At 38.6% G+C, this 19452-nt stretch overlaps 1 protein-coding gene across 3 annotated transcripts in view; it reads left to right on the top strand.

Annotated features, from left to right (window-relative positions):
- The window catches only part of trim8.L (tripartite motif containing 8 L homeolog), a 69589-nt gene that overhangs the window by 32892 nt on the left and 17245 nt on the right, over positions 1 to 19452 (top strand). For all 3 annotated transcript variants that reach the window (XM_018241673.2, XM_018241674.2, NM_001112836.1), the window contains 1 exon segment: positions 18209 to 18304. In XM_018241673.2, the coding sequence (XP_018097162.1) occupies positions 18209 to 18304 (96 nt within the window).

The raw sequence follows: 19452 nt of genomic DNA, 5'->3' as shown, positions 1-19452 counted from the left end.
GTAACAGGCAGCACTGGAAACAAGTGGAGTGGTGGAAGTGCTGATTCAGGAAGGCATGTTCTTGTTTTATTGTGTAACCTTGTAAGGCTGAAAATGTCTGAAACAAGGATATTACAGCATTAACAGTTTTCTAAATGTTTTGCATGACTTGTTTCTTCATACATATCAATTTGCCAGAAAAGCTATGAGTTATGTTCTTGAAAGCACATCTCATTTCCATATTTGCTAATACAGGTGTGGAACCTGTTATCCAGAATGCTTGTGACACAGGGTTTTCTGGATAAGGGGTCTTTCTTTAACGTGGATTTTCATACCTTAAATCTACTAAAAAAAAAATCATTAAACGTTAAATAAACGCTGCACAAACCCTGCACAAGATGACTGTTGTGTCTGTCAACATGTACAGCACCAAGTTCTCTTTTATTTCCCTTAAGTACTTTGGATTCAATTGAATTCCAAGCCTCTCGGTGTGGGCAGGAATTCGGGGTAAGCTAGGATCTCTGAGACTCTGGGGCAGGCCTGATTGTAGTGATACGTGTTTTAGAGAAATTGCTTTTCCAGCAATGTTTCTCCTTTAACTAAAGAACAGAGCTCTCTTTTATTTGAAGGGATGGTAAACATGTAACACAAAAGATTAAAGACCATATAATCTTTGCCCCAGGTATAGTAAATGTTTATTCTACAGAAAGGTGAGCAAATGCCTTGGAAGCCTGTATGATTAAACTATAAAATCCACATCCCTACTCCTCTGCATTTCTTACATTCAATGGTAACTCAGAGTGACCTTTGCAAGCCGTTAAGCAGTGTTCTGCAGCCAAGGTTTAGCTGTGTTCCCATAAAAAAAGACTAATGTTTGCTCTACTTTTTTGGAACATGGCTGTGTTTGTGGGTATGGAAAGTATAAGGGTTATTAAACTTTCACATTCAATAATAAACATAAATTATTCCTGGAGGAAGAATCCATTTATTGCGCTCAGGTTTGGCTCCTGTATAATGCAAACACTACCTTCATATTTCATTCCTCTTGGCTAATGGAAAAATTAAGAAGTGAAAGTGGAATTATTCTTCTCTTTTATAGTTTCCCCTTGGTTCTATGAGGGTGTTTCTGATTCATCTTGCAGTTTTAGTCTTGGCTAAACTGCCATTGTCTCAGGGTGCAGAATACTTTAAGGAAAAGTATATTTTTACTGTTTCCCCAGTTGAATAGTTTGCCACTGTAATATCCTATCAGACTAACAAACCTTTTTTGTTCATTTTTTAAGAAGGAAGTGAGCCTTAAACTGTCCTACGCCGACATGTATGGCATAAAGAGTGGGACCAGGGAGCTTATAACTGAACGGGCCTCTAAAGTGGGGACTTTTCAGTGATTGTAGATTGTACAGGTATGGGATACATCCAAATTACAGGCAGACTATCTTCCATAGAGTCCATTTTAATAATTATAATGTTAAAAAAAGATTTTTTTTTTTGTACAGGTATGGGACCTGTTATATAGAATGCTTGGAACCTGGGGGTTTTCCGTATAAGTGGTCTTTCTGTAATTGGATCTTCATACCTTAAGTCTGCTAAAAATCATTTAAACATTAAATAAACCGAATAGGATTGTTTTGCCACCAGAAAGGATTAATTCCATCTTACTTGGGATGTGGTACTGTTTTTTTCATTACAGAATAAAAAGGAATATGTTTTAAAATGTTGAGCTTTCTGGATAACAGATCCTATACCTGTACTAATAAAACAGTACCTTGTACTTGACCCTAACTGAGCTGCATGAATCCATATTGGTGGTTAAATAATCCTACTGTGTTTATATAATGTTTAAATGATTTTTAGCAGATTTAAGGTATGGCAAAATCACAGAAACATCCACTATCCGGAAAACCCAAGGTTCCAAGTAATAATAAAAATTAGATATTTATAAACTCGGGTTCAATACTATTAAGTTGGCTTGGCATTTAGTTATGAAAAAATATTTGTCTCTGTTTTACTTTTAAATCTCACAGTGTACAGTCCCAAGGTTGTTAAGGATATTATATATGCACCCTAACTTATTGAGCTCAACCTGAGAGCTGTACTAAGGAAACCTTTGAAACCTGTGCAACTTTGATTTCCATATGTGTGGCCATTGCACCCAACTAGCATGGGTATTCTGCTTCATTTAAATGGTAGGGCGTTATATAGTCATATGACTAGCAGGAACTTGCTAACAAACTGTTTAAGGAATTATAGAGATCTGTGTATAAAATATAAATATATTATTTTAAAGATACAAATGTTTTAAAGCTGTTTCATCATATCTTCATGGAAAAGTGCTAAAGATTAATTTTTAAAAAAATGTGAAATGCATGTGCCAACCAGACTTTTTGCTTCTTACAATAAAGCATAAGTTTTTTTGATTATGATATATTAATTTAAAATACATTTAACGTGGTGTTCTTGGTTTGCTACATATTTGTCACATAATGTGTTGCACACAAAAGAAACCATCATTAGCCATCAGTGGAAGGTAGGCAAAACCACTATGCAGTGAGCACCTAGTAGTTCTTCATACTGTCTGATGCCACCGCTTGTATGAGCAAACAGAAGCACTGGCCCAGGGTATGATTATCATCACTGCAGGGTGCCTAACATTGGCACCCCCTAGTGATTATCCTTTTCCTTCTCCGTTAACATGTTTTATTCCTGTGCTTTACTGGTTTAGCCTTGTCTTCCATATTGGAACTAGGGGGTAGGCAGGAGAGGCAAATGCCTAGGGTGCAATGGGGGTGGTGATACGAGTCATGTACCTCTTTTATTGCCTATTTCTAGCACCGGCACTTTGGATTGAGATTTGCACTTATTTATGTTTGTAAATGAGCCCTACATACTTTTTCTGAATATTTGTTCCTCAGCTGACCATGCACTTAAAGATCCTCTTATTTAGTGAGGTCACTAAATGAGATAATCTTTGCCCAGTTTGGCAACCATTGGACAGGATTACATTGGACTGATCTGATCTGATCGCTGGCCAGGGACAATGATTGGATTATTCTGTAAGGACAATAAAAAGATGAATGGTCCTTGTCCAATGTGAGTTTTAAACCTGCCAATAGATATCTGGCTCGGGGGCCATCGATTGGTTCATTCTTTGGGCCTATGGGAAAATGAAGACAGAATGAACGCACTAATGCGGTCCTTGACTAATTAGATTTTTTAACCTGCTGATAAAAATCTGGTCCAAGGGTCGACAACTGGATCATTCTGCAAGCCTTAAAGGACTTTTTTGGTAAGGACCACATGAGTGGACTGATATGCACTCCTTGCCTGCTCGATAGATATCTGGATGATTTTCAACCTGGTATCCATTGGGTAGACAGTCCCAGGTGTTGACAAATAAGTAGCTTCTATGAGCATGTGTATGTTAAGTTTTGGTCTAACAATGTCAGGAATCCAGTGCTGTTGTTCATTTTTAAATATCAATATAGCTTTTAATTGTTTTAGTTGTGAAAGTCATATGCCGAAACAGACAATTAATTCAGTTAATAAACCCCATGGACAATGAATTTAGTTAATAACCCCATGTGCGGGGGTGATTTTATATAAATACATTCACATCCTCCTCTTCTTAATTTTTTTTTTGTCAGTATCAGCATATAAGCCCTATCCCTCCTAGCCTTTGGATGCAGTGTTCTGCCTAGTATACACAGATGCATTTGGCAGCACTACGGAACAGCTGCTGCATTAAAGGCTCTCTTCAGGCTGGGCTCTAACGATGGGATTCATGAAGATTACAATCTATTCCTTTGCAGTTCTCAACAGCCAATCAAAATAAAGTGGAACTAGAGGGGGGCAGAAAAAAACCCTCTATCCAAGCAGTTTTAGGTGCCAGCTGAAATCACTTACAGGAAGCAATAGGATTTAGAAACTTTTTGCATGGTGTTATCAGCACCATTGTGTGCTTTGCATCGTGCTTTTTGTCCCTTTGCATTGTTTAGTACTGATGAGGAATGATAATACAGGTTATTTGCATGATCATGGTCTTGTATGTAAAGTTTCAAAATTGTGTGTTTAAATTCAGATTTGAGTTATGCAAAATATTAGTGCTAGGTCTCTTTACTGCAAATAAACATTTATTATTTAAGTGCACTTTTTTATGAAGAGTTTTAGTAAGGGGAATTCAATTGAAAGAAATTGAAGAGTAGAATACTCTCTAAAGGGCACAAAAAATTATATAGTTGTTAAGATGTGTTCTCTATTCATTGTGTTGTATGTTGACTTTGGAGAACCCAGAGAGACCAGACAGGCATCCTTGATGAGATGGGGCTTCAGGGAGTGCTTGAAGGGAATGGGAAAATCTGATAGGACATGGCAGGGATTCCAGAGACAAGGCCAGATTGTAAGGGAAGACTTGCAGCTGATAAGGGGAAAAGGTTATAGACATGAAAGAGAGTCAAAGGTCAAAAGCATGACATCTTGTATGGAGATGGTAAAATATTCAGAGGGGGGATGCATTGTTGAGGGCCTCCACTGTTTCTTTTCATTTATGTGCAGGAAATAGGGAGCCAGGGATTTGGATAGAGCAAATTTAGAGCCAGTCGCAATGTTAGATGAGTCAAGTAGTAGGGGCCAGGGGCGTAACTAGAGGTGAAGAGGTGTGGCTGCAGGGGGGTCCTGGAGGTATAGGGGCTCCGTAAGGCCCTAATTCATATGCAATTTAATAAATACAGGTTAAACAGCTCTAGATATTTTGGGGTGCCACTGGCATGGGTTAAAACAGCCTGCCGTGGAGAAAGGCGGTTGATTTGGAACTCCAGAAAGCAGTAAGTTGCAGAAGTTCAGCCAAACAATACAGGAGGGGATACAGTGAATTCAGCAGGATTTGAGTTGACCAGCACTTGATAATATACAAAGTACCTACGGAAATCTAGAGCACACTGATCATGTACAGTGTCACTTACACAAGTGTCTGGGCTGACCACAATATGAAAGGTTCAAAGGGGGATCTGGAGCTGGAATAAGTAGATTACGAAAATCCTTACAATAAATTGGTTTGAATTTTCTTAGTCCTTGGGATGAATTTGGCTGTTGCAGAACCCCAGTATCTGTTGGCTTTTTACTTCTGAATATTCCATGTAGCCACTGGCATTATACAGCTTATTTTCTCAATAGACTATATTGGCAGATAAACTGATTGAATGTGGACTGAGAATAGTGGGGAGGACTTTAATCCTCTTGCTGTTAAGTTCCCCCAAGGCATGCATACACTGCTTAATGCAGTTTGTACTATGTCAGCAATGATAAAATGGATGGTGGCAGTAGACCACATTGCCATCTACCCACTCCCATGTCTGTCCGTGGAGGGAGCAGTGGGTCATTTATAAACACTGGGCAAATTTGCACCTGGGCAATTACCCATAGCAACCAACCAGTGTCTTTTTGCAGGCAGCTGCCAATTGAATAATAAAAGTAAACATTTGATTGGTTGCCATAGGTTACTGCCCAGGTTTAAATTTGCCCAGTGTTTATAAATGAGCCCCACTGTGTTATACAGCACTTTTATCTCAACATATCTTAATACCGTAGGCTTTGGTTCTGAAACTTTGCTATCATGTTACATTTATATATGATATTGTTCCTTTACTGCATTTATAGTCTGGGACATCTGCTATAGTGATTATTTTTACATTTTACAATGATTCTCTTCTACCCCTTTGGTAACATATCACAAAGAAGTATTTAGCAATGCATTCAAATCATCTAAATATAAATGTATATCATTTAATCGCTGCCTGTAATGAAATCTAGGGCGCTAACAGCTGCTCTTGACATTAACTGCTGACTACAGCAGCTGTGGTGGCTTCCTATGGACTTATTCAGTGGACAGGTGCAGACTGACATTCTGGTTGGCCCCACAACACTCATGGGATAATGTAACATGCATTTTGACTGACCAGTTTGGCAAAGATAGGATTTTATCGCTCATGTCTACAACATTGTAGTTGATGGACGTCCCTGCCTGATCTTTGCTGCTTATTGTGTGACTAAATTAGAGTGGACCAGTACCTCTTTGTATGGATTGACAGAAGTGGAAGTCAGTCTAACCAATGGAGCTTAGATTTCCATATTTTGGGACTGCTTGTTGACTCAACGCAATAGATAGGGGATGCTTAGCATTTTGCGAGTGAGGTAAAGGGTGAATTCTCATTTGTGGCCCTGGATATTTGTCAAACTGAGGAGAAGACAAAGTGATAAACCATATAATGGAGCTTAAATCCGGAAAACCACTTGGTGTAGAGGTCTACTGAGGACAAAATGGTCTTTATGCCATTTTGGAGCTCTGTTTAGAAATAAAACAGACTGCTTCTAGTAAGTGAGGCCTTGCAGTACGATCTGTGGCAAACAAACTCCTCCATTCGGAAAGAAAGAAAGGCAACATGTAACCTGATTAGAGCCAGAACACTTTTTTCCCCTCATATCTGCTCCTTTCCCTGTATGATTCATGCGGTAGAAATCTACTTTTTGAAAAGTGGGATTTAACACCGGCTATAATTCAGCAGATGCTTCTGAACTCATCAGGTCTAATTTATTAAAGAGGAATTGTGGGCTAGGCCACTGTACAACAAATGCTATGGTAGATCACTCGGGTATGGATTGGTAGTCTCTCTGCAAAGCCACCATTACTAGTAGGGTTGCCACCTGGCCGGTAAAAATGATGGCTGATCCCAATGTTATTAATAGGGAAAAAAGTTAAATATATAGGAAGGCCGGTATTTTTTTCCAGAAAAGGTGGCAACCCTAATTACTAGTCAGACTATAATTTTTGGGTTTCAGCCTGTTGTAGCAGCAGTTTGAGCAAAAGGCAATTGTGATTAATTAATTTTTACCAAACTGTAGGTTATTTTATTTTACCTTTTTAATATACAGTGGAGTTGATGGGGAAGAGCCAAGGCATTGCTGTGCATAGCTAAGGATTGAGGGCAGGGGATAAGCTGTGCTCTGTTTAGCTGCTGCTCCCTCCCTGCTATGGAATGCTTCTCTTGTGGAACAGCAGAAGAGCTGGGCTTTAGATGAGAGGCCAGCTGAGGTGTCTGTAAGACAATTCTGTGGCTGATTATAAAGTCAGATGTGCTCTTTTGGCATCATGAAAGAGAACACGTCAAACTGTGACATTTCCCGTGGCTTTTTTCCAGCACTCGCAGACCATGCCTCTTTCTGCAAGGGGGAAGGAGAAGCAGACATTTGGAAACCTTCATCTCTGGCAAATTACAGATCGCGGTCGGGAATTGTAACACACAAATACACACAAAGACACACACACAAAATTATCTTAATGCAGAAGACTTTGGCAATTCCTATTGCATTTCATATACATGCACACCCTATATTTTGGCATAATTTTATATTAAATGACTTTTTACTGCATCGGCTGTCAAGGGCAGACCCTATGTTTCAAGGACTACTAGAACTAAATAAGGCAGGTTTTTTTTCTGAATGGAAGTTGGTGTTTAGAATCACAGACAGCCATGTTAATGGTTATTATGAATGAGAGGGAGGGAATTGTGGGAAATCTTCATCTTCATTCCAAGCTTCTACCCAGAGACAGTTGCATTTTCAGAAGGCAAAGAGAGCTGCATCTGACTGTTTACTGAATGTGAAAACTGAGCCAAGGTCTGTGATGGCAGATGGGGTGTTGTCTCACTGTGTTAATGGATACTGCAGTTGTATTGATTGGGCTGCCTGGGTCATCTCACCTCTGAATTGGCAGTGGTAGGGAGTTATTTCAGCGCCACAGATTTTGTAATGCAGTGCGATCTCCGCTACCTTAAGGCTTGCAATGGAAACGGATTTTCTTTTCTTAGAAAAAGGATAAGGAGCTTCAGAATGGTCAACACTAAGGGTCAGATTTATCAAAGGTCGAGGTGAATTCTCGAATGAAAACAAATTGCTGTTTTTTGTGTACGTCGACTAGGGAATATTTGAAAAAAATTTGAATATCAAAATTTATCATGTACTGTCTCTTTAAAAATTCGACCATTCGCCATCTAAAACCTGCCAAATTGCTGTTTTAGCCTATGGTGGACTTAGAACCTATTTGTAGTCAATCGGTGGAAAAATCTAATTTTTTTTTTTTTTTTTTAATCAAATTCCTATTCCTTCGATTCGTAAGATTCGAATTTGCCCGAATACGGACCTATTTTATTGAAAATGAATCTATTCGACTTCATTTTGGTTGGTCTTTATGAATTCGAATTTCAAAGTTCGAATCTTGATATATATGCCCCTAAATGAATGTGATACCGTCTCCATTTTGTCCTACTTTTTAGTTGTGAATTACTACACTTTCCCAGACTCTCCCTTCCTAGACCTACTGCTTTCTGGTGCCCAGCAATATGTATTCTGCTTGAACTAGAACAAACTGAAATGATGCCCATAGACTTGTATAGTGTTAACATTTTTAAAGCCTATAGACTTTAATGGGCATCGGCGACATTTCGACGGCGGCTAATTTTTAACGAAACGGGGCAAATTCGCCCAAGCCTAGCCAGAAGCAGTGACCAATAACAACAAATAAGATGATTACTTTTTAACAGGTGACCAATAAATGCTTCTTGCTGGTTACTTCTCTAGAGCAAATTTGGTGCCTTTAATTACATAAGCTTCTAGGTAAACACAAGTAGCAAATGCACAAATTGTAGATTGTTAAAATGATTCTATCTATACCCCCTCTATATCTATCTATCTATCTATCTATCTATCTATCTATCTATCTATCTATCTATCTATCTATCTATCTATCTATCTATCTGTCGGTCAGTTATCTATTTAGTGTGTGTGTGTTGATATCATCATTCCTATCTGCATAGATAATTAGCACTTTTTTATTATAGGTATGGTTACACACTTGTTTCCCTTTGAATGAAGGCATATGTCAGTAAAGCAAATGCTGTTGCTATGGTTGCAGAAAACCAACAAAGATGGCTGACAGGAAGGAACAGGAAACACAAGCAGGAGAGGCAATAAACAATATAGAGAAAATGTTATGGGTACTTTGATACTTACTGGGGAAATGCCAGATTTTGTGAGAATGCTAGCCACCTTTTTTTTGCAGTGGGGTTCTTATTTTCTTTTAGACAGGAATGTGCTTGTACCAAGGCTCAAATATCCATTACTGTCCCTGCAGTTCCCCATTAACCCATTAGCTAAATTTGCCATGTCCTTATCCAGAGCTGACAGGGTAGAGGGCAGCAGAGTGAAAGAGCACTGTTCTCCCAGATGGCTGTGAGGGGCTTCACTTGACAGCGCCTGGGGCATTGTATCTGAACTTTGGCTCCATCTAAAAAAAGAAACAAAAAAATTCAGCTAATAACGCCTTCAGCTCCAACATTGCTGCTGTTCAGTTGCCCAGTGCAGTAACCCATTATAAAATGAGAGTAAAAAGTATTGCCTCATTCAGTACTATGGAATATAAACCTGATCCGTCCTATGCACTTTATATCCTTAGAGCAACTCACACCAAAATGGTGATATTTAAATATGTTAAATGTATCATCTTTCAAACCAGTGACGGCATTAAAGAAAGAGGGCTTGCACATTGCAGAAAGGTCGGTGCAATAATCTAAGGACACCCACTTTGTGCCTTTAGTATCTTCTATCCGCACATTGCGATTTCTTTCACAATATTCTGCAAATTGTCCTCTCTGTTTTTGCTTTTCATTGTCAGTCCTGTCTCTTAAGAGGCAGATGTTTAGTTTAAGGTCATATTTTCTATTGGTTTTAATCATTAGAAAAATATTAGTATTCGTGATCATCAGTAAAACAATATAAATTGCCTTCACACACCCCTGCTCAGCCCACTTGAAAAGGTTATGTATAAAGGGTTAGGTGACTTTTTGGGGCCGTCAGGGACATGCAGGCAGTATGTGGACTATAACTTGATCTCAAGTGTGAAGTTGTTTTTGGCATTATTATACAGACTGTGTTAACTATTTAATCTGCAATGGAAAAGGTGCATTATACAGACTGTGTTAACTATTTAATCTGCAATGGAAAAGGTGCATGTTACCTGTGTATTCATGTAACACAAGTGATCTTATCACTTTTACATAAAGAATTTAAAATATATATACTAAAATGCCTCATTTAATTTCTCATAAATGCCATTGGGATTGTTGCTCAGAGTTTACCAATTTTGACTAAGCTGCTTAAACTGAAAATGTATGTTGCTTATTGTGAATAGTATACATATACTTTTAATAAGCGTGAGTGAGGTACTTTCATCTGTACTGAACAAAATATCATGTGGTGCAGTGATCCAGTCCACATTAGTTTAAATGTATTATATCAGCTATATGCGTTGATATCCAACTATCATATTGTGTCTGTGCTGCTATAGTGCTAAGTTCATTAGTATGTGAACATTCTGGAAAATCTGGCCAGGGAACATTGCATATTTACTGGAATCTTCCTGCCTTTTCTGCGATGAGGAGGAGCTCCATATTGAAGGAACAGCTCCTTAAGACCTTAGCCATGTGCTGGCTCGTACCTGTTATGCCTCAGGCACCAAACTAATTTCATTGTCATCTCTTCAAGGAAGGATGAATGATCCAGAAAAAATGGCTGCTAATTAAGCAAATAAATGCATGCACCGTTAATTAACAATCTCAAAATAAGGCATTATTTACCTATTTGTCAAACTTTTTTCCTGTTCTTTCAGATATGTAAAAATCACAGTATTCTTATCCTGTTTGGCTGTTTTTAAGTGCTTTATTGTATTTGAAGTCCTCAATTGATTATTTATGTATGGAAGTAGTTACATTATTTATTGCGTTCTGAGGCATTCCAAGGATTGGGAGAATAATTGAAGAGATGGATCTAGGGATCTCCTCCCACCGTCAGTGAGGCAACGCACAGGTGCCCAGGCTGTAGGTGTTTATTAATCATCCTTGAATGTAAACTGTTGTTTACTTCTGTCATTCTTGGAAACCCTTGTAATATTTTATTTATCAGTTCTGTATACATGTGCATTTGTCTAAGATTGTGACTAAAATCACATACATATGATTATAGGATTCTACATTAACTTGCAGGTTATATGAATTTATTCCTCAACTTTCCTCTAACAGATGATTGAAATAAGAATAATTTTAGGCTTCTTTGATCAAAGAAGATCTGGAATTACAAAGACTTCTTGCAAAACGAGTAGTGAATACGATATATAGACTAATATATTAATGTAGGAATGAAAGAAAATGTAATCCAAAGCAATTATCCAATATACGTTCATTAGGATATGCCAGTGATTTTAGTTATGATTTGTAAAAATCATTGCTACTGAAAACAGTATTTGTCTCCTGAAACATGTATCGGAAGTCAGCTTTCTCTGTTATTCTGCTGGCTTTTGCTACAATGTTTTAGAGAAGTCCGAACCAAACCATGGAAAATTTTCATTAGTGTATATTGGAAAGTTGCTTAGAATTAGTGTTTTGTTTTTTTTTTTGGTGGTCTCTTTAAAAGTGATAGAACCACTTACAGAAGATATTTTCATAAAATGCCTTTGCTTATAGACATATTGTATCCTGATGGTGGAGCTGTATAACTCTTAATCATATTGGGGTGACTTGGGGTCACTGAGATGATTTAATAGGCTGGATTACAAATGGAATTAGAACCCAGCCTTTCCTAGCATCATGCCCTCTCCCAACCCTGAATGACGGAATAACATTTGTTTACTAATAATATAATGTAATAACGGGTAAAAGTATTTGCTGTAGTCTTCCTAACATGCTGCAGCCAAATGGTAGCTGGCATGTAATTGTCGGCTGTCAAGCTTTACTAAAAAATGAATGGCAGTCAGGCCCAGACTGGCAATCTGGATATTCTGGCAAATGCTAGAGGGGCTGTTATAAACTTCCATACAATGGTACCTGTTTATCAGGCTGTTTGGGCCTGATGTTCTGGCAATACCAGGGCCTATTTAGAATCTCCGGCGGCATATGATGCCAGTATCACTTTAACAAGGCATTTATCATTTATTAACGTGAGTCTGAATTGCACAGAATAGTTTGGATGGCAGACTGTGGGGAATGCATAACAGAGGGTATAAACAGGGAGATAAGCAATTATAACACAAATGTAGCCTTTTGTTCGATGCATTTTATAGTTAATAGACAAATAATACCAAGACCCACCCCCAGCAGTATAATAAACACTTTAAAGCTGGTCATAGACGCAAAGATCCAATAGTTTGAATCCTCGAAAGATCGGACTTCCCCATCTCCCGAGTTTAAATAAAGTAGTAAAAGAACAGATCAGCCGATGTTCTGCCCCTAACAGCAATCCGATCGTCCAAACGAACAATCACCATGGGACAAAAAATGTCGGGACTCTCCACACTCTATCTTTGTGTCAATGGCCAGCTTTAGACACCAAATTGTCATACTTGGGGGACTTGGGGAAGTCACTTGACGTGTGCTCTGATAAACTTCAGTCACTCTTTACTGCTGTACTGCAAGTTGGAATATCACCCCCTCCATTTCCCCCCCCCCCCCAGCAGCCAAACAAAAGAACAATGGGAAGGTAACCAGATAACGGCTTCCTAACACAAGATAACAGCTGCCTGGTAGATCTAAGAACAACACTCAATAGTAAAAACCCATGTCCCACTGAGACTCCTTCAGTTACATTGAGAAGGAAAAACAGCAGCCTGCCAGAAAGCATTTCTCTCCTAAAGTGCAGGCACAAGTCACATGACTGGGGGCAGCTGGGAAATTGACAAAATGATTAGCCCCATGTCAGATTTCAAAATTGAATATAAAAAAATCCGTTTGCTCTTTTGAGAAATGGATTTCAGTGCAGAATTCTGCTGGAGTAGCACTATTAACTGGTGCGTTTTGAAAAAACATGTTTTCCGATGACAGGATCCCTTTAAGTATGACAACACTTATTTTTTTACTGATCTACACACATCATTGATCTTTGTATTCATTTAATTATTCTTATATCCTCATTTGCAATTTGTGTAACTGATTAGAACTCACAGAAATCTAGCCATGTGCTGTCTTTAACATACACACTTACCCTTGTCCCTGAACTTATTCTGTTGTTATTCTGAGTCCCAAGCATTCTGGAGAATAGACCACCGTACCTGTGCATCCCATCTTACCGCTCTTGACCCACAAAACGGTCATACAGAGGGAAATGAAGAGGAGCTGCAGATTTCCTCTCTGTTGATGCACCGTCAGCAGATACGATTTTCAAACAGGCCTGATTCACAGACAGATATCTGTAGTACATGGGAAACAGTCGGTATCAGCTGGCTGCCATACCCCTACCAAAAACCATTCTTTAGTATTCCTTCGTTTTTCAGTTCATGCTCACTCTTTTCTCCAGCTCACCCATTGACTTACCCAGCATCTCCTGTTTATCCCTCTCTTATCTTTGCATTTCTCCCTCTCTTACTAAGATAGAATTCTATTCTCTCTAATAAAGCTCTGGCATCCACTGGGCGTTTTCTCAATACTCTGGTGGGCCAGTCCAACTTTGGTTGTAGGGGCTGTGGCAACAAAAAGAACATGGGACCTTAGGGGGCACAGCATTGCAATGGCATAATTATAACATTTCAATGTTATAGTTCCCCTATTCCTAAACCATGTGGGATATGATCTGTTTTACACGCAAAATTACACGTCTTTTATTTACATGTGTTTGCTAGTTGGTGCTGTAATTGCAGATATTTGTTAAGTTAGCTTATTATGTTAGAGTGGTACAATTTTAAGCATCTTTTTAATTGGTCTTCATTTTCTATAATTTTTATTTTCCTTCTTTTTTTGTCTGTTCTCAGCTTTCAAATGGGGGCCATTGACCCCAGCAGCCAAAAAGTATTACTGCAATTACCTGCAATTTTATTGTTATTGTTATTTATTCATTATCCAGTATCTCAATCAAACGAATTCCTAGTTGCTAGGGTAAATTTGACTCTAGCCACCAGATAACTGCTGAAGTTCTAAACTGGAGAGCTGCTGAAGAAAATGTTAAATAATTAAAAAAGTCTAATAAAAAATGAAGACCAATTGCAGAAGTGTCTCTGAATAACACCCTATGTATCATGCTTAAAGTTCATGTAAAGGTGTACACAACCCCTTTCATAACACAACAACCAGCCATGAAATATGAATTTAATTCCATATTAGCCTTTCAGCGCGTAGATTTTTTTGCGTCTGATGTTAAAGAGGTAACCCCAAATATGTTCCTGCTATAGTTTCTTGTATCAACACCTGTTAGTGTTATTACATAAATCACACTCCAGATGCTACAGAATTCATATGTATCTTTGTAAATAAAAAAAAAATGGTAAGACAGATTTACTATCTGCTTATTATGCACTTGTGAATAAACCGATCTCTAATGACAGGTTTTATCACTTGTCTTTTACGATTTTCCCCCCACTGTGAAACTCGGGCAAATATTGACACCTCCCAGGTGTTGGAAATCCCTCCCAATTAAGCATTGTGTTGAAGTGGCAGTGGCTGCCTCATTAAATCCTTCCGTCACTGAAATATCCTCTGGGGGTGTGTGCACAAAAGTACTTCTTCACAGTGCTGCAACTTTGGTCATTGGATTGGCGTATACATTAGTTGTGGCAGGCGCTGGGTCAAAATACTTATTTATATGAACTTAAGGGGCCACAGGTTGACCAGCTTGGATATAAAGTTTTGGTGTGGCCATTTTGGCCTTCTATCTTGTCTCTCACCCCACAGCCCCTTTCCAGAGGCTTTTATAATCTCTGTGTTCAAATATGACAAAGTGCAGAGTAAATAAATGTTACATGCAGCCCCATAGGTAACATATTTTGGAATATACAGTATCTAAAAACCTGTTGTTATAACTGATTTAGATATGTGAGGTAAACTAAAGAAACAAGGGTAAATCATCACTTATGCACAGATTTATAAAGCACGGATATAAAGCTCTGTTGGAATCGAAGTGTTAAGCTCCCCATAGACGTGACGATTCTTCTTGCCAAACGACTGATTTTAGTGTAGTCCGACCAATCCTTCGAAATTATCGTGTGGTTAGTGGGATTCGAACGATCGTACATCTTATGATTTTTCGGCCGACATCTGTCAGGAAATTGATCGGCCAGGTCAAAAAATCTTTGTTGGTCCCAGTGCAATCTATCTATGTTTGCAGGGCCAAGCAGGCAGCTCCCCTTTGTTTTCCTGGCAAATTGGTCTTTTTAGTTGATGGTCAATTCGTACAATCGTTCTGAGAAAATCGTGGTCTCACAATGAGGATCTGATCTTTTAAAAATCTCAACATCTATGGCCAGCTTTACAGTATTAAGAGGACTTAAAAGGCAAAAGTAATATGCAATACAAAGTGAAAGCGAATCCTTTCTAAGAAAATTAGGCCCCAATTTTTATTCAAAATGAACTGAAATGTTAAACTTGCTCAGATTGTTCTTCTGGACACTTTTGCAGTTTACTTAAATTGTCTATTTTAAGAAATGAGCAGCTTTGTAATGAAAATGTCCGGCTTTGGGCTCAGCCGTTTTCTCTCATAGCTTCTGTTTTGGTGGCCATGGGGTTGCTCTCTTAATTGGACCTGCTGAGCAAAAACATTGACAAAAGTGCTCAGAAGAGCAATCTAAGCAAGTGTACTTTCATACTATTTTTGCCTTTTAGAGGAAAATTAGCCTATATTTTTTTTTTTTTTTTTTTTTTTTAGATGAGCTTTCACTTTGCATTCTATATATGTACAGTAAATCACATTGTCATAGGTGGCTTTGTTATTTATATGCTAAATGCAAAGGCACTAATAAAACAGTGCCTTCAGATGGCCAAGTTATCAAGAGAAATGGGTTGCTTGCTAAAATGCCTAAAATCTTTTGTTCTCTGTATCCAGGTTTTGTCAGGATAATGTCCCTTTAACATAAGGCAGTATATATACACAAAAGAACTGGCGTTTTGTGCAGCAGCTGGGGGGACATGTGACGTTCACCTGTTTTACACCCAGAATGTTTGCCATTAAACGTACAAAAGCATGAGGTTTAGTTTCTGTTGGTGTGCATAAAGCTGGCGGAATGAGTCACGCCGCTGCTGGGAATATGCTCTTAGTTCAGCTGCGTTGTTTGTGTTCTTTATTCATGTGCCACCACATGTTGTGCTGTATTTATATTAACGCGAACAACAGATATATGATGAGGTACAGCATGTGTATAGAATCAAAGGCAGGAGCAAGAGGTCTCTGCCCCATACTGCCTACAGACTATCTCATCTCATTTTGGGATTAAGTAAGGAACATGAAAATCATGGAGAATTTATTTATCACAGGCCACAGTAATTCCAACATGATAGACTGGGCCCTGTTCTGGCTAAGAGCAAGGTGAATAGTTCAGGGTCAGACTAGACCACCAGGGGAACCAAGCATTCAGAATTCTGACCGTTACCATAAGAGAGAAAGAAATGTGGGGTAAGGGGGAAAAGACAGAAGGGGAGAAAACATAAAGGGAGAGCGTTATATAAAGAGGAGAACACAAAGAAGAAGGAGGAATGTGAAGGAAGAGAAACTGTAAATTATTGTGGAAGGTGGGTCTTGGGCTTGAAGTTTTCCTAGTGGGGTCATGATATCCTAGAAAACACTAGCACTCAAGGCAAGCAAATGCAGGGATATACCCTTGCAAATTTTATTCTGCAAACATGCAACGTTTCGGGGTCGGACCCCTTTGACCCCGAAACGTTGCACGTTTACAGAATAAAATTTGCAATGGTATATCCCTGCATTTGCTTGCCTTGAGTGCCAGTGTTTTCTTGGATCATTGTTGTGGAGGGTGCCGATCCCTCCAACACCGTGCACCAGGCGCTGAACTCCCGAAGGCCAGAGTGTGCGAGCGGGCTACATTACTCAGTCACAATATCCTAGTCAGACATTAAAACAGTTTTATATGGTCTTTTCACTTTTAATTAATGAATTGTTTTTCTGTTGAGTAAATGTGGCCATACATGGGCTGATTGCAGCTGCTGATTCTTCTCCTTCTGTCCAAGTTGACTTTTTATCTGACCTTGCATAAGACAATCCGACAGGGCTACCCAACCGATATCTGGGTGAAATTTGGCCAAATATCGATCAAACTGATCTAAAAATCACTTTTTTTTTTTTTTTTTTTTTAAAAAAAAATCTTGACTGCTGGATTATTGATGTGCTCCTTGCCCTGAAGACCTTTTTCCAGTTTAGTTGGTTTCAGATTGTTCAAAGTTTTTTCAGTCACCTTCTATTTGTGACTGTTTTTCTAATATTGAATTTTAAAGTTTCCATTCTCACCTTCTTATGTCTTTTTGAAGCCGCTTTGGGAGGGGGGGGGGTCGCCATCTCAGTAAACTGTCCTAAATTGATACATTAGTTGATAGATTTCTTACCTTTGGCCATGCTGAGCAGAATCCCTGAGTTTTAGTAAAGGCAGCTATTAGAATTGATACAATAGTTGCTAATATTCCACAGATGCTGCTGAGAAATGTATCAACTAATGTAGCAAATTGTAACCGTTCATAATCTGCAACTGGATTACTGAGCTGCCAGACTGAAATACTGGAGGCAGGAACATGAAAACTTTAGACTTCAATTCCACAAAAGACTGTTAAAAATAAAACATGGAAAGCAGTTGGAAAAAGTCTTTATTTCTGGGGAACAATCTGAAAACAACTCAACTGAAAAAAAACACTTGGAAGGTGCACATCCCATTTAAGTGTTTGTTGCATATAAAGCTTCAGGCAATTTTAAGGATGTTTCGTTGATAAATATTCCAGAGTTATTTATCTACTATAGACCCGAGCATTTTCATTGTAAGTGCCTGTCTCACTTTTTTTTGCATTTTATTTTTCTGAGGAATGTTTATGATTCTGTAAAAGCCCATAATTCTTAACTGGTGTTGTACCAATGATGATTATAAAATGTTCTATTCTAGTTTTTAAGTTTCTTTATTGAACCTCATTATGGGTACAGTGCTGCAGGGGCATATGTAACCTATTCCCACACATATTGACAATATGCCCCACTTAATTTTTTTCCCAACATCAAATCTGAAAAAATATTATGACTTGTTGAAAGGACAGTTTTTGTATTTAGTAAGATTCCAGCTTTGTGTATATGTCGTTGCCATTTGTGTTGTTGTTAAGACCTTTGTGTGAAGCTTTTGTTGGGTAATGTGCTGACCCGCAATGTCTTGCTTTTGCAGAAGATGCTGATCAAGCAGCAGGACCGACTGGAAGAAAGGGAGCAGGATATTGAAGACCAGCTGTATAAACTGGAATCTGACAAGAGACTGGTTGAGGTGGGTACATGTTTCAGAAAGGCTTTCAGCAAGTACAGATGGGGCACCTTAATGGTGCATCTTGTTCAAAGAACATCTTTCATTTCATTGTCAAATGGGGTGTGGCTGTGTTTTCAGATGCATCCATTCAGCTGGATAATGAGCAGATCAAATTCCTGTCTTTTTGTCCAAGGCAAAAACATTGTTTTCACGCTCCCTGTTTTTTTTCCCCCTTTGGCCTCTAATGCACTGTAGGGGCCATTTTGGCTGCTGAAATGATGCTATCATTTCTGGGAGTTGATTAAAGTAAAATTATTTTTTTAAATAAAACAATCATTTGTCTGTTTATAGCTAGTGCCTGCCTTTATTCTATCCCATGCTTTGATAAAGACCTGCCCCCCCATCAAAGCAGGTGAGAAGTTGTACTGCAAATTAGTACAGCCATGCTTCCAGCGGACTATTGGTGGAGCCTTTACATAAATCAGTATATTTTAATTGATATGAAAATACACTTGCAAGTAACCATTACCCTAAATTAACCCTTTAAATGAAATAAAAACTGGGTAAATAGGCTGTGCAAAATAAAAAAAAATTCCAATATAGTAACCAAAAATGTAATCTATTAAGGCTGGCGTGGTGTGATTGTCTAACATAACAGCCAGAACACTACTTCCTGCTTTGCAGCTCTCTTGGTTTCCACTGAATGGTTACCAGGCAGTAACCAATCAGAGACTTGAGGGAGGGTCACATGGGTCATAACTGTTGCTTTTGAATCTGAGATGAATGCTGAGGATCAATTGCAAACTCACTGAACAGTTATGTCCCAAGTGGCCCCCTTCAAGTCGAGAGAGTTAGAGAGCTGAAAACAGAAACTTGTGTTCTGTTATGTTAGACATGCGGTCACTCCAGCCTTTATACATTACATTTATGGCTAACTAACAATAATAGAAACATTTTTTATTTTGCACAGCCTATCTATTTACCCAGTTTTTATTTTTACACTGAACTGTTCCTTTAAGTGAAACATTTCTGCAGCTGTACCTGCTGCAACCAAGAATATACACATTGGGAACTAGTGATGTGCAGGCCGGCTCAAAATCCGCAGGTTGGGCGGGTTTGGGAAGATCTTGCTGCTCCTCTTGCAGGTCCCTTAGACTTCCAACTTCCGG

This window comes from Xenopus laevis, chromosome 7L, assembly GCF_017654675.1.
Source record: "Xenopus laevis strain J_2021 chromosome 7L, Xenopus_laevis_v10.1, whole genome shotgun sequence".
NCBI classification, from domain to species: domain Eukaryota; kingdom Metazoa; phylum Chordata; class Amphibia; order Anura; family Pipidae; genus Xenopus; species Xenopus laevis.
The sequence above is the reverse complement of the archived record's forward strand: the minus strand, read 5'-3'. Positions and strand labels throughout refer to the sequence as shown.